This window comes from Monodelphis domestica, chromosome 1 (genome assembly GCF_027887165.1).
Source record: "Monodelphis domestica isolate mMonDom1 chromosome 1, mMonDom1.pri, whole genome shotgun sequence".
NCBI classification, from domain to species: domain Eukaryota; kingdom Metazoa; phylum Chordata; class Mammalia; order Didelphimorphia; family Didelphidae; genus Monodelphis; species Monodelphis domestica.
In genome coordinates this window covers 673,056,034-673,069,666 of record NC_077227.1, presented here as the reverse complement: position 1 = coordinate 673,069,666, position 13,633 = coordinate 673,056,034, and the positions used below count along the sequence as shown (strand labels likewise).

The window sequence follows — 13,633 nt, the reverse complement described above, 5'->3', positions numbered from 1 at the left end:
CACTTCCTTTCTTGGATCAAGAGAGTCAATATATTGTCTGTCCAGTAGAATAAGAGAAGGAGAATGTTATGTTAGGAAGACCACTGAATTTGAAATCACAAGATATTGACTCCAAAACTAGCTCTAGCATTTATTACTTGAGTGACTTTGGAGAGATGGCTCCCACACCCTGGCATCAATTTTCTCATCTATAAAGTTAGGAGGTGGGACCAAATTAATTCTGAAGTCTTTTTTAGTACTAAATCTATGATCCTAATGTTTAAATCATTTTAAGACCATAATGTGACAAGTAATGACATGGAAACTAATTTCCTTAATTGCAAATCTTACTTTAGCAGGAAGATATTCCCATTGGCAGCAGTCATCTGAAACACCATTCTTAAATGATTGCATTTAGAGAGAACATTTATATCTTAGTCAAATCAATTCTATAAACTAATGCACATGCTTTCCCACTTTTTATTTTTTAGTATAAAAGTGAAATTGAGTTTATTTGGAGATTAACTAGAGCTTATGGAGATATGTGTGATCTAGTCACAGATATAGAGCAAAAAAGAAAATATGCTTCTGAAGGTAAGTAGTGAGCTTTGAACGTTGATTACCTTATGATAGGTACCAAACCCCTAATGATTCTCAAAATTAATCCAATTTTCTATAAATTTCTTAGTTGAAATCATTATTTTAAAATTACTTTCATTGATATAGTATTAGACATTCTAGGAAAGCAATAAAAGAAGAAAAAGAAATTGAAAGAATCAGAATGGACAAAGAGGTAATAAATCTATTTCTTTTTGCAGATGATACGATGGTATATGTGGAAAATCCTAAATATTCAACTAAAAAGTTAATTAAAACTATCAGTAATTTTAGCAAAGTATCAGGATATAAAATAACTTACATAAATCATCAGCATTTTTATATATTACTAACAAGAAGAAATAGAAAAAGATCCCATTTAAAACAACTATAGACCTAGGAATATACTTGCTCAAACAAATGCAGGAATTACATGAACATAAACACTTTTTATACAAATAAACACTTATAAACACTTTTTTTACAAATAAAGTCAGATTTAAGTAATTCAAGAAATATTGTTTGTGGGCAGGCAGAGCCAATATAATTGAAGTGACAAGCCTACCTAAATTAATCTACTTATTCAGTGCCATCTAATCAAATAGCCAAAAAATTCTTATTGAATAAGAAAAAAAAGAATAATAATTGATTTAGAATAACAAAAGATCAAGAGTATAAAAAAGATTAAAGAAAAATATGTGAAGGAAAGACATATAACAATATCAGAAACTGTTTTATTAAATAGTAATTATCAAAATTATTTGGTACTGGCTATGAGGTAGAATTGTAGATTAGTGTAAGGGGATAGACATACAACAAACAGGAGCAAAAGATTATAGTAATCTTATATTTGATAAAAGCATAGATCTAGGTTTTGGGGATAAAAAGATCATCATTTGGTAAAAATTGCTGGAAAACTTGGAAAGTAGTTTGGCAGAAACTAGGTATTGACCAATAACTTAAATCATTCACTGAGATAAGATCAAAATAGATACATGATGAGGTGATATCATAGATGAATTAGAACAGAAAAAAATATTACTTACCAGATTTATGGATAGGAAAGGAATTTATGAGTGAATGAGATGGAGTGCATTGTGAGATATAAAACAGATAACTTTGATTACATTAAATTAAAAACTTTATACAAATAAAACAAATGTTGCCAATATTAGAAGGAAAGCAGAAAATTGGGAAATTATTTATAGACAGTTTCTTGGATAGACTCGGCCTCATATCTAAAATATATAGACAGACACTCCCTAGCTGTGACCCTGGGAAATCACTTAACCCCCATTGCCTAGTCCTTACCACTCTTCTGCCTTGGAACCAATACATAGTATTGATTCTAAGACAAAAGGTAAGGGTTTAAAAAATAAAATAAAATATATAGAAAAATGTCTCAAATTTCAAGAGCAACAGGCCACCCCCCAACTGATAAATGGTCAAAAGATAGGAATAGACAATTTAGGGATGAAGAAATCAAAGCCAAAAATAGCCATACCAAAAAAAAGTTCTAAACATTACTGGTTAGAGAAATGTAATTCTAAACAATTTTAAGATGTCATCCTACACCTACCAGATTTACTAAAATGATAAAAGGACAAAATGGCAAATGTTAGAGAGGAAATGGAAAAATGAGGGTGCTAATACACTCTTGGTGGAACTATATAAACTGATTCGATCATGTTGGAGAACAATCTGTAATTTTATGCCCAGAAAGTTATCAAACTGTGTATACCCTTATACCTAGCAATACCACTATTGGATGTTTCCCAAGGAAATCAGGGGAAAAGGAAAAGAACTTCTAAGTCCCAAAATATTTGTAGCAACTCTATTTGTGGTGGCAAAGAACTACAAATTGAGGAGTTGTCCATCCAATAAACAGTGGCTATTGTATTATAAGGGGAGGTTAAGTTAACTTCACATATAGGGGAGTAAATTCACATGCACATTAGAATAAATATGTATCCACCACAACATATCTAGAACACAAACAAATTTCACACTGACATTAAGGTCTGTGCCATAAATAAGGACAACCCATAAATTGTATATCTGTAAATATATATATATATATATATATATATATATATACAATGTGACATATGTAAATGTGTACAAATAACAGACATGTACATATGTAGCATAATAATGATCTAATCGACTAATATAGATAGAAAGGAGAGAGTTAAAATGCTAACCATTAACAGACAGGGACAGAGTAGTTTAGGGTGGAAAAGGGAAAATTGTAACTAGAGAGGTAACATAGAGACAGAATAAATCAGATTTCATTAGATACATATATATATAGTATATATACATATAATTGTTATGAATTGTTAAATTGGAATTAGTATTACATAATACATAGGATGGTTCAATTTTACTTAAGTTAAATTTTATATTGATTGCAATAGGAATAACTGTTGTATTAAGAAATTGTTATATTGTAAAATTTTGTTGGCACATAATCCTACCCTCTTCCCACAACTCAGTCTTAGCATAAGATAGGAACTTAGATTAGCAAATAGAATAGGATAAGATTTATTATTTTGGGAGGGGGGAGGTTAGATGGGAACAATAAGTAACATAAATAGATTAGAATAGACATAGAAGGTCATGGGCCAGGGTGGCACCATGTGAACAACAGGAAATAGAGGATTTGTGACAGAGGCTGGCACTAAAGAAAAAGTGCCAGGCTGAAGAGTGTGTGAAACTGATCACCTCAACGGGGGTGAGGGATTGGAATCTGGAGGAGGAGAAGACTCTGGCTGTTAGAGGAGTAGGTCTCTCAGACTTGAAAAGCCAAAGAGAGAAATTGGGAAAAGACTTTCTCCTGAGGTTTACCAACTTTTCCTGCTGGTGACTGGAAATCTTTCCCCCCAACATTTCCCAATTGAAGGGATTTCTGAAGAGAAACATGAGCAGACTTTACCTCAGCTCCTGTTGCCCAGGAGTGAGTCAACCTGACTTTCAGGCTACCAAGGCCTGAGTTCCCCCAAAACTTGAGGAGGGAGGGGAAAGGGTTTAGATAGAGACAGGGACCCCTTTCTCCACTTTCCTTTTCTCATTCTTTACTGCCAGTTATTCCTTTGTATTGTTCTGATTGAGTGGACATTAAAAAGTTATCTATTCCCCAAGATGAGTGTGAGTGAACAGATCAAGGGGAGACCCTTTGGTCTCAAGTAGTGGAGGGGGGACAAGAGGGATAAGAGTGAATTGGGGAGAGTAGCTTTAGCTAAGGAGGGAAGGCAAAGGGGGGAAAATCTTCAAACCCCCTCTCCTCTCTCTGAGCCAACCCTAAATATCAGCTGTCTCCCCTGTACCCCACTTTGAGAAAGGAGGGCTCTCCACTCTTTCCCCATTTCTATACTGAAAGTCTTAACCCCTCTAGTTACAACTTAACCTCCCCTTATAATACACTATACAAGATGTGGCATATGATTGTGATGGAATACTATTTGGTATAAGAAACAATGAGCAGGCTAATTAAAAAAACAATGACACGGAAAGAACTACATGAGATAATGAATAGTGAAATGAAGAGTACCAAGAAGGCATTATATACAGCTATAGATTTAATACTTGAAGAATAACTTGAGCATATTTACCTTCAGAGAATGAACTAAAAAATGGAATAATCTGTATATATATAGGAAAGGCATAATCTATCTATGCATATCTGTTTGCCAGACAATGCCTTCTATGGTATGGGGGAGGGAGGGAGAGGCTGAAATACTTGAAAATGAATTCTATCAAGGAAAAAAAAAGGGTAAAATTAATTTTATCTTATTTAATTGGGAATAATACATTAAATCTGGACTGATAAAAGTGAACCTTCTCTTTATATTTAAGGTCAAGGAGAAATCTGGAAAACTGGACCTGCAAATTAGACAGGGGAGCTGAAGTAAATTTCAATATCCAAGATACTTATAATTTATAGAAGAAAGCATGTAGTGATAGTTATATAAAACCTAAAAACCTTACTTAATCTTCATGAGGTATTAGAAAAAACAATTGACTGGAAGATAGGACACCTGTGTTCTGATTCTATTATCTGGCTGTACAACTGTGGAAATTGTAATTAACCTTTTGGGGACTCAGTGTTCATTTAGAAAATGAGTCATTTGAACTAAGCAATCTCTTAAGGTCTTTTCAAGGTCTAAATCTGAATTGCACATGAGTCTATAGTTAAATTTTTAGAAAACTCAGAAGTGGAGATTCATTAACCTTTCTTGATAACCTCTTTTAATGTTAATAATAACCCTTGATGTTTAAAAAGATCTGCCTTATGTCAAATCACACAAACTCAGAGTTGGGAGAGACCTTACAAGCCCTCTAGTTCAGCCTATACCTGAAAAAGAATCTTCCGACAACAAACCTAACACATGACTGCTGTAATGGGTAAAAAGATGAAGTGACCAAAGAAACAAAAGTTAAAGCTCCTAAGCATTTCAGTTTATTAAAGCAATGCACACCAATTGCTAGACAAACTGGTACCAAACCTTAGTTTAGACTGGACTCCAAATACAGAGGAATACAGACTTTTATACATTAAAAACAATCAAATAATCCAATTAACTTAAAGGAAACAATACAACATTAGGTAAATCTGATTTCTAATTGGATGAAAGATTAGGGACTTTACAAGTTGGAAGGTGGAGAGTTCCCTGAAATCAGAAAAAGAGGTGTCTGTAAACAGTAACATAGAAACAGTAACTAATTAATTAGTATGGAGGCAGTTTTCAGATAAAACATATGAGTTGCTTGAGATGTACAATTGTGAGGAAATTCCTTGCATCATTTCTCTGGATCTGATTGAGTTTTTGGTCAGCATAACCTAGGTCCTAAATTCTTAGTTAAGGATCTTTAAGCAATAGATAGAGGTGATTCAGCTTCCCAGCAATTTAGGGCTAGGTTCAAGTATTGCAATAACATTTTCTCCCATTTCCTACAATTGAATGAATTTTTTCATGGGACAGAAATTAGACAAGGCCCATAATTGAATAAAAAGAAAATTGAGCTAACTCCAGAATTGAGTCACAAGATGGAATCAGCATGGTTCACTTAATTGCCTCAATTAACCACTTGGTGTTCTAATCCCTTCAATTTCCTCAATTTCCTCATTCTTTAATCTCTGTTGAAAATTTCTATGAGGACAGGTCCCCAACATCATAATATATCATATTTCTTTTTTATGTAGCTTATTATGAGGAATTTGAGTTTTATCCCTTTTCTATTAAGCTTAAATCTACCTCATTAATATTTCCAATTATTGCTCCTATTTCTTACCTTTGGGAACAAATAGAACAAATTTAAAAATTTCCATGTGATTGTAATTCAGATACTTAAAGATAGCTATTATGTTTCCCATGAGTCCTCTGTTCTCCAGACTAAACATCTCTGAATGTTTTCCATGTAATTTAAGTCTGTTTCTTGTTGTTTGTGATTATATGGAAATGAACATTTTTCATACTAATCTTTACATACTTGAGGACGATTTTAATATTGTTTCATGGTAGTGGTCATAGTGGTAATAGTAGTAGTAGTGGTAGAGATGGTAATAGTAATAATAGTAGTTGTTGTTGTTCCTGCTATTGCTATGGTTGTTCCCAGTGGAATGTAAATGTCTTGAGGAGAGGTCTTTTTTTTTTCATTTCATCTTTGTATTCTTAGAACTTAGTTAGCATAGTCTCATGCCATTAAAGCACATAATAAACTCTTGCAGATTGATTGATGATAGTAATGGCCATATATTTATATCTTCTCCAACACCCAACACAATACTCAGCACACAGACTGAATAGAGACATACTGTAAATCCAGAGGGCACTATCAATTTCAGAATCCAGGGCTCCAGGCCTACCAATGTTTGAAAGCCATGCTCAGTTGTAACTCTAGTTCACCTATCTAAACAAACTGTTGACTTTGAAAAATGAGATATGTATAAATTACATGGATTTATATCATTACTATTTCATAACTTGGAACTTGGAAAAGTTTGAGTAGTGTAAAACAATTACCAAAGTCAGAAGGCCAAAAGAGTTTAGAAAATATCTGATGGGAAACAAATAAACAAAAAACAAAAATACATAACATCTTTGCCAAGGAAAGAAACATAGCATTCATAAGTAATATTGATTTAAATTTCAAATTCATCAGTAAACATTAAATGTGGAGGAGAATTAAAGTCTTATAGTATTGCCACATAAAGCAGCAAAAAGCAATAGAAAGTGCCCAGTTGGATGCTTTTCTCCAAAAAAGGAGTAGCCAACCTATATTTGAACAAGAATCCACCTTAGAGAATAAATTGCTTATCCAGCTTTTGTCCAAAGACCTCCATTTTGGGGCAACCCATTTCCTTCTCAAGCAGCTATATTAGGAAGTTTTTCCTTACATCAAACCTAAATTCATCTCTTTACAACTTTCATCTACTTTTCTGAGCTCTGCCCTCTGGGAACAAGCAGGATGAGTTTAATCTCTATTCCATCTAACAATCCTTAAGATATATGAAGACATCATGCCTTTCCTAAGATTTCTCTTCCCTCTCTCTGAACCCCAATTTCCTGCAAATTATCTCCATATGGCATAATCTTGAGATCTTTCCCTTGAAGGGGAAAAACACTAAATAAAACTTTTTATTCTACAGGAAGAGACCTAGGTGAAAGAGCAATTTCTCAAGCTCCCAACAACGGATATTGTCACCTGTGGTAAGTAAAGACTATTTTTTGGTTCTTCCAATATCTCCTTTAGAAGTTATAGCTGGAATTTCCTTAACCCTAGTTCTGTGTTGGTGAAGGCATGGCATGCATGCCCCAGCATGTTGGAAGGGACTGCTCTGTTCCTGGTCTCCACTACACCCGAGCACAGTTTTCATATGCCCCACCCCTTTGTCCAGCAGCCCCGTGGGAGTACTTCCTCCCTCTATCTGGGGTAATGCCAGGGGCTCACAGGCAGCTGAAGCTGTAGTGTGGGCATGTGATCTTTACAAGTTTTTGTCAGTGCTGCCCTAGTTTATACAAACCTTCACATTCATCAAATTGTTTATACCACCATGTAACAAGGGTATCATAGATAAATCTTAAAATGGAATTTTGATCATAAAATGTGAGAGTTAGAAGATCCCTTTAGGAATCATCTCTTTTTTTCATGAGTCTGGGATCAAATTTTCCTAAGCTCCCCTAGTTAGTTAGTGACATAGCCAGGACTAGGAATCAAAATTTCTAATTCCCAAGACAGTTTTTTCTAATATCACACCCTGCTTCCATTATATAGTAGCCAAGTCCAGCACATGACTTTTAGTTTAACAGTGAAATTAATAGTATTTTCACTAAGATAAAGTATATAAATATTATATTAAAAAGAGAAACATTCCCCAAAGTCTTCCATATGTCTGTTCAATAAATATTGTCCAGTGATAGAAATAGCCTGAGTTGCCATTTTTTTTATTAAATATAGTTGAGGCTTTTTATACATAAATCCTTACATTTGGAAATATACATAAAGACATAAACCTATATGTGACTTACAATGATAATAGCATCAATAAAATTTAGATATAAAAATTTGAGGTTTCTACCCCAAGAAAATCACTGGAAAACATAGGTTTAAATAGATTTTTTTTCTTAAAATAAGAGGCAAGCACCTAAAATCATTAGTAAATATTATTTGTAACTAGGAAAAGCTAGAATCTTTCCCAATAAGATCAGATGTGAAACAAAGTTGCTTATTATCACCAACATTATTTAAAATTGTATTAGAAGTGCTAGCAAAAGCAACAAGAAAAATTAATTGAAAGAATAAGGATGAGCAAAGAGGTAATAAAACTATCTCTTTTTGAAGATGATGTGATGGTATATGTGGAAAATTCTAGAGATTCAACTAAAATGTTAGTCATAACTATAAATAATTTTAGCAAAGTAGCAATATATAAAATAAACTGACATAAATCATTGATGTTTCTATATTTCACTAACATTGATCTGCAAGAAGAAATAGAGCTACCCTATTTTAAAATAACCATAGGAAAAAATAGATAGAATAAAATACTTGAGTCTGTACCTACCAAAACAAACACAGAAACTACATTAAAATAATTATAAAACACTTTTTACACAAAGTCAGAATTAAATAATTTGGAGAAATTTTAATTGTCCATGAATGGGCAGATCCAGTATGATTACAATGACAATCCTACCTAAATTAATCTTTTTATTCAATGCCATTGCAATCAAATTACCAAAAAAATTTTTATTGAGCTAGAACAAATAAAGTTCATTTGGAAGAACAAAAGATCAAGAATATCAAAAAGAGCAAATGAAAAACAAAGAAAGGTGGTCTAACAGTACCATATTTTAAACTGTATTATAAAATACTATCAAAATTCTGATACTGGCTAAGAAATAGAAAGGTAGATCAGTAGAACAGAATAGATATACAAAAAACAGTTGTAAAAAAATTAATAGTAATCTTGTATTTGACCAAAGTAAAGATCTAAGTTTGGGGGATTAGAATTCACTATTTAGTACAAAATGTTGGGGAAACTGGAAAGCAGTTTGGCAGAAACTAGACATAGACCAGATCTAATGCCAGCCATTTTGGAGAGCAATTTGGAATTATGCCTAGAGAATTATAACTCTATGTATACTCTTACACCCAGCAATACTACTTTTATATTTGTTCACCAAAGAGGTCAGGGGGAAAAGAAAATAACTTCTATGTTCTAAAATAATTATAGCAGCTGTCTTTGTGATAACAAAGAACTACAAATTGAGGGGATGCCCATTCATTGGATAATAACTGTACAAGTTGTGGCATATGATTGTTATGAAATACTACGGTGCTACAAGGGATGATGAGCAGGTTAATTAAAAAAAGAAACTCACAAAATTGGAAAGTACATGACGTAATGAAGAATGAAGCAAGTAGAACCAAGAGAACATTATATACAACTACAGAATTAGTGTTTGAAGAATTATTTGTATATGTCCACCTCCAGAGAATGAATTGATATATAGAAACACAAAGGACATAGTTAATATGTACATTTTTTTTTTGTCAAATGATGCCTTTTCTAGGATGAGTAGGGAAGGAAAGGAGAAAGACTCTTGGGAATTCCAATGTAATTAATAAAAATAGAAAAAATATATTCTTTTCCAGTTTTCTTAAAGTTAACTCCAGTTGTAGTTCTTATTATTTTGAAATACTTCAAGTTGTTCAGAGGAGTTTCCTTAGTTTTCTCTGATGTATGGAAAGGATAATATCATTATTAGTCACATCACAGAAGGAAATCAGATTAGGTTTCTGAATCATAGCACTTAACTGAGAGAGAAAGTTTTGGTGACTTTGGAAAATGTTGTTAATTTATGCTTATTTTAATGTGGTTTCCCCCCATAAATTATGATCCCTGATCTTTACTCCATGGGCTTTAGGCTAGGCAGAATTTGCTGTAGGAACAAGATATACCCAGGAGAGGATGGGAAAAGAGTCCAAATATAGTTGCAATAAAACATGAAAATTTCCAGGTTGTTTTGTGCATTAATATATTTAATAGAAGCTATTAATATGACTGTTTACAAAGTGATTCAAACTAATTTGCAGGTGTCTATATTTTGTCTGAAGCACAGAGTTACTGGGGCAAGAGCACCCTCTAGCTCCTCAAATTCTAGGCCATTTTGCATTGGTGAACATAGGTATATTTTTGTATTTAACCAAGCATTACATTAGAATTATCAGGCCAAGTCCTGAACAAAGGTTGTTTGAAAGTTTAGGCTGAGAAAGTAGGACGAGGAAAGCCAAGACAAAAATTAAGAACAAAACCCAGGATCCAGCCAATGAATTGTTCTGAAACTCCAGTAGAGATAGATGATAAAACAGAAGGATAATGCCAAGTAAAAAGGCAATACACAAAGCAAGCAGAACAATCTAGTGTTTCTCAGAAGGCCCTTCTAATAAGCAGGTTCCTGTTGGGCAAGAGAATAGGAATGAATCATTGGAAGATATCTATTAATTCAGAATTTATTTGTAATATGTCAGTCTCCAATTCAGCTTGCCCTAAATCAGTAAGGGCTTTGGGAAATTCAACAGATTCTAACTTATAGAACAGCAGTATGTAGCCATATTCTTCATTTTCAGATCTCTCTTCATCTCAGACATGGGATCACCCCAGTGAACAGAGATCCAAAGCTACAGCAAGTTTAACTTTCTTTTCTGTGCAACAAAACATCTCCAGACATGATATTATAAGATGGTAGATTCGCTTCTTAGTGACTAGGATGGATAAGCTTTCTTTGTTCCTTTTTTCTCTCTGATTTTTCCATTGCTCAGACCTTGTATCAGTCAGTTACTCAGTAAACATTTAATAAATGCCTATTGCATACAAAAAAAAAAAAACCTGCCAGGCACAAAAGATAGAAAGGTAAAAATGAAAATACTTGACCTTATAGAGCCTACTTTATATCAGATAGGCAATGCAATGAATAAGTAGTGTGAGACTTGGAATCAGGAAGACCTAATTTCAAATCTGCCTCAGACACTTATTAGTGATCCTGAGCAAGTCACTTAACCTCTCTCAGCCTCAATTTTTTCATTTCTCAAATGGGATTAATAAGAGCACCTCCTTCCCAGAGTTGTTATAGTGATCAAATGAGATAATGTGTAAAACTCTTTGCAAACCGTGTTGAATAAATGCTAATTGTTATAATTTCACATTCTATTTCAACCTAGCTTTGCAAAATATCTCCATATCACAAGGTCCTTCAAAGTTTAATAAGTAATCTGATTGCATGGTTTATTATAAGATTTTTTTCTATTTAAGCAAGTGAGTTGTTCAGAAAAGGGATTTTATAAAACCAAGATTTGTTTGGACTAAGGGAGCTAACTAAGTAATGATCTTGTAATGTATAAGGTTTTGATGGCCAACTCCATTCTTTACAGATTATATAGAGCTTACAGAACTGGTAGTGACCTATTCACAGCCTGGAAAGTGTCAAGAAGTTGTTTACATTTAATTTTTCCTTTGTAAATAGACATTTCTCAAGGATTGTGGGCATCCATTAGGCACACAAATACATTCTCAGTGGAATTATATATTGGTGCATTTGTGCTAGAAAACAATTTGGAATTGTGCAAAGAATATGACTAAAATGCCATGTCCTTTGACCCAGGATCCCCTGTTAAAAATCCTGAGGAGAGGTCAATGACAAAAAGAAAGGCCCCATAAACACCAAAATATTTATAGTTGCACTTTTCATGGTAGCAAAGAATTGGAAAAAAAGCAAATTTTCATTGAGGAAAGAATAACCAAATCAATTGGGGTACAGAAGTATAATAGAATGTTACTATGCTGAAAGAAATGATGCATGTAATGAATATAGAGAAGTAAGGGAAGTGAATGAATGTAAATTGAGATAAGCAGAACCAGAAAGAATACACTAGCAATAACAACTGCTCTATAAATAGGAAGAACAGCAAAACAATAGAAACTAAATGCCAAGAAATTATAATGGCCAACCTTGGTCCCCCCCAAAAATGCACTTCATCTTTGCAGAAATGGGGGACCAAGTGTCTGAGACATTGAATATAACACTGTATTTATTAAATATGTGACTTAGTTTTATGAAACTTTTTCTTGCTTCCTTTTTTTACATTATTAAAAAGGCTAGCTCTGTGGAAGGGAGTAGAGAGAGAGAATATAGTGGGAAGTATAGGGGTTATAAAATAAATCATATCAATAAAACTTATTTTATAAAAATTAACTCCATTAGATTAATGACATTTTAGGGCAACAAACCTTTGACTGGCTGAAAAATTAGTCATTTTATCCTGGAGGTAATGAGGAGCCACTAGGGTTTACTGAGTGAGGGAGTAGACAAAATCAACCATACTTGCACTTTAAGAGATCTTTTTGATAACTGAGGAGAGAAGAGACTGGAGTGGGTAGAGACTTGAATCAGAAAAAACAACAACAACAACAACTAGAAGCTATTTCAGTAGTCCATGTGTAAGAAAATGAGAACCTATGTCAGAGTGATTAAACATTCAGGGTAAGAAGGAGTGAAAAGTTGAGAGTGAGACATAGTTTGTAAATTTGGGTGATGAAGAGCCTTTGACCATTATAAAGAAGTTAGGAAGAGGGAAGGGTTTGGTGAGAGTAGGAGCAGGAAGGGGAATAGTGAGTTTAGTTTTGGACATGCCAAGTTTTGTCTAAGGGACATCCAATTTGAGATGTCCAATAGACAGTTGGTGATGTGAAACTGAAGGTAGATAAAAAGATCTTAGAATCATCTCCATAGAGATGATCATTGGGTCCATAAATGTTGATGAGACCACTTAGTGAAATAGTATAGAAAGAGAAGAGAAAAGGGCTCAGGTCACTGTATCGGTGAAGGACATTTTTTGCATATCCTGTCTCTCTGTCCAGCCGACCAATGTGAGGACTTGCTCCCTGTGAAGATTAAATTTAACTCTCCCCTGATTGTGAAAATGAAATTAATTAACTCTTCCCTGATTGTGAAGATTAAATTGGAACCCCTGCCTATTTTTAGATTTTAAACTCTACTTAAAATTGAGATCTGCCTGTTTTTAGATATAATCACCAAAAAGTATAAACATCCCACTTAATAATTAAGTGAAATTAAGTGAGTGAAAAGCTGACTCTTAACTGCTGGATTTTCTGAAAAAACTAACCTCAGGAGATACTTACCTTATCCTCTCTCTGATTTTCTTATTTCACTCTTTCTACATTTTGAAAATAAATTGTAAATAAATCTCTTTGGAATAAAATAAATTCCTGGTGACCACACTCTTAAATAATCCAGTCCAGCCCCTTTAAAATTAACCCCTTTCCCCCCTTACATCCCTTTGTTCTCTGGGGTAATGTGTGAGCTCACAGGCAGCTTGAAGATGCAGTTCGGGCACATGATCTCTAATACTTTCAACAATGCTGGCTCAGGACAATATGATACCTTTAGTTACAACCTGGAAGACAATCCAGTTGAGGAGAAAGAGGGAACAAGCATAGATAGAAAAAGACATAGGAGACAGTTATGTCAGA

At 33.7% G+C, this 13,633-nt stretch overlaps 1 protein-coding gene across 10 annotated transcripts in view; it reads left to right on the top strand.

The window, feature by feature from the left end:
* The window catches only part of RMDN2 (regulator of microtubule dynamics 2), a 117,486-nt gene that overhangs the window by 72,110 nt on the left and 31,743 nt on the right, over positions 1 to 13,633 (top strand). For all 10 annotated transcript variants that reach the window (XM_007477023.3, XM_016425104.2, XM_016425105.2 and 7 more), the window contains 2 exons: positions 471 to 573; positions 7,229 to 7,289. In XM_007477023.3, coding sequence (XP_007477085.2) covers positions 471 to 573; positions 7,229 to 7,289 — 164 coding nt within the window. The remainder of the gene's footprint in view (positions 1 to 470; positions 574 to 7,228; positions 7,290 to 13,633) is intronic.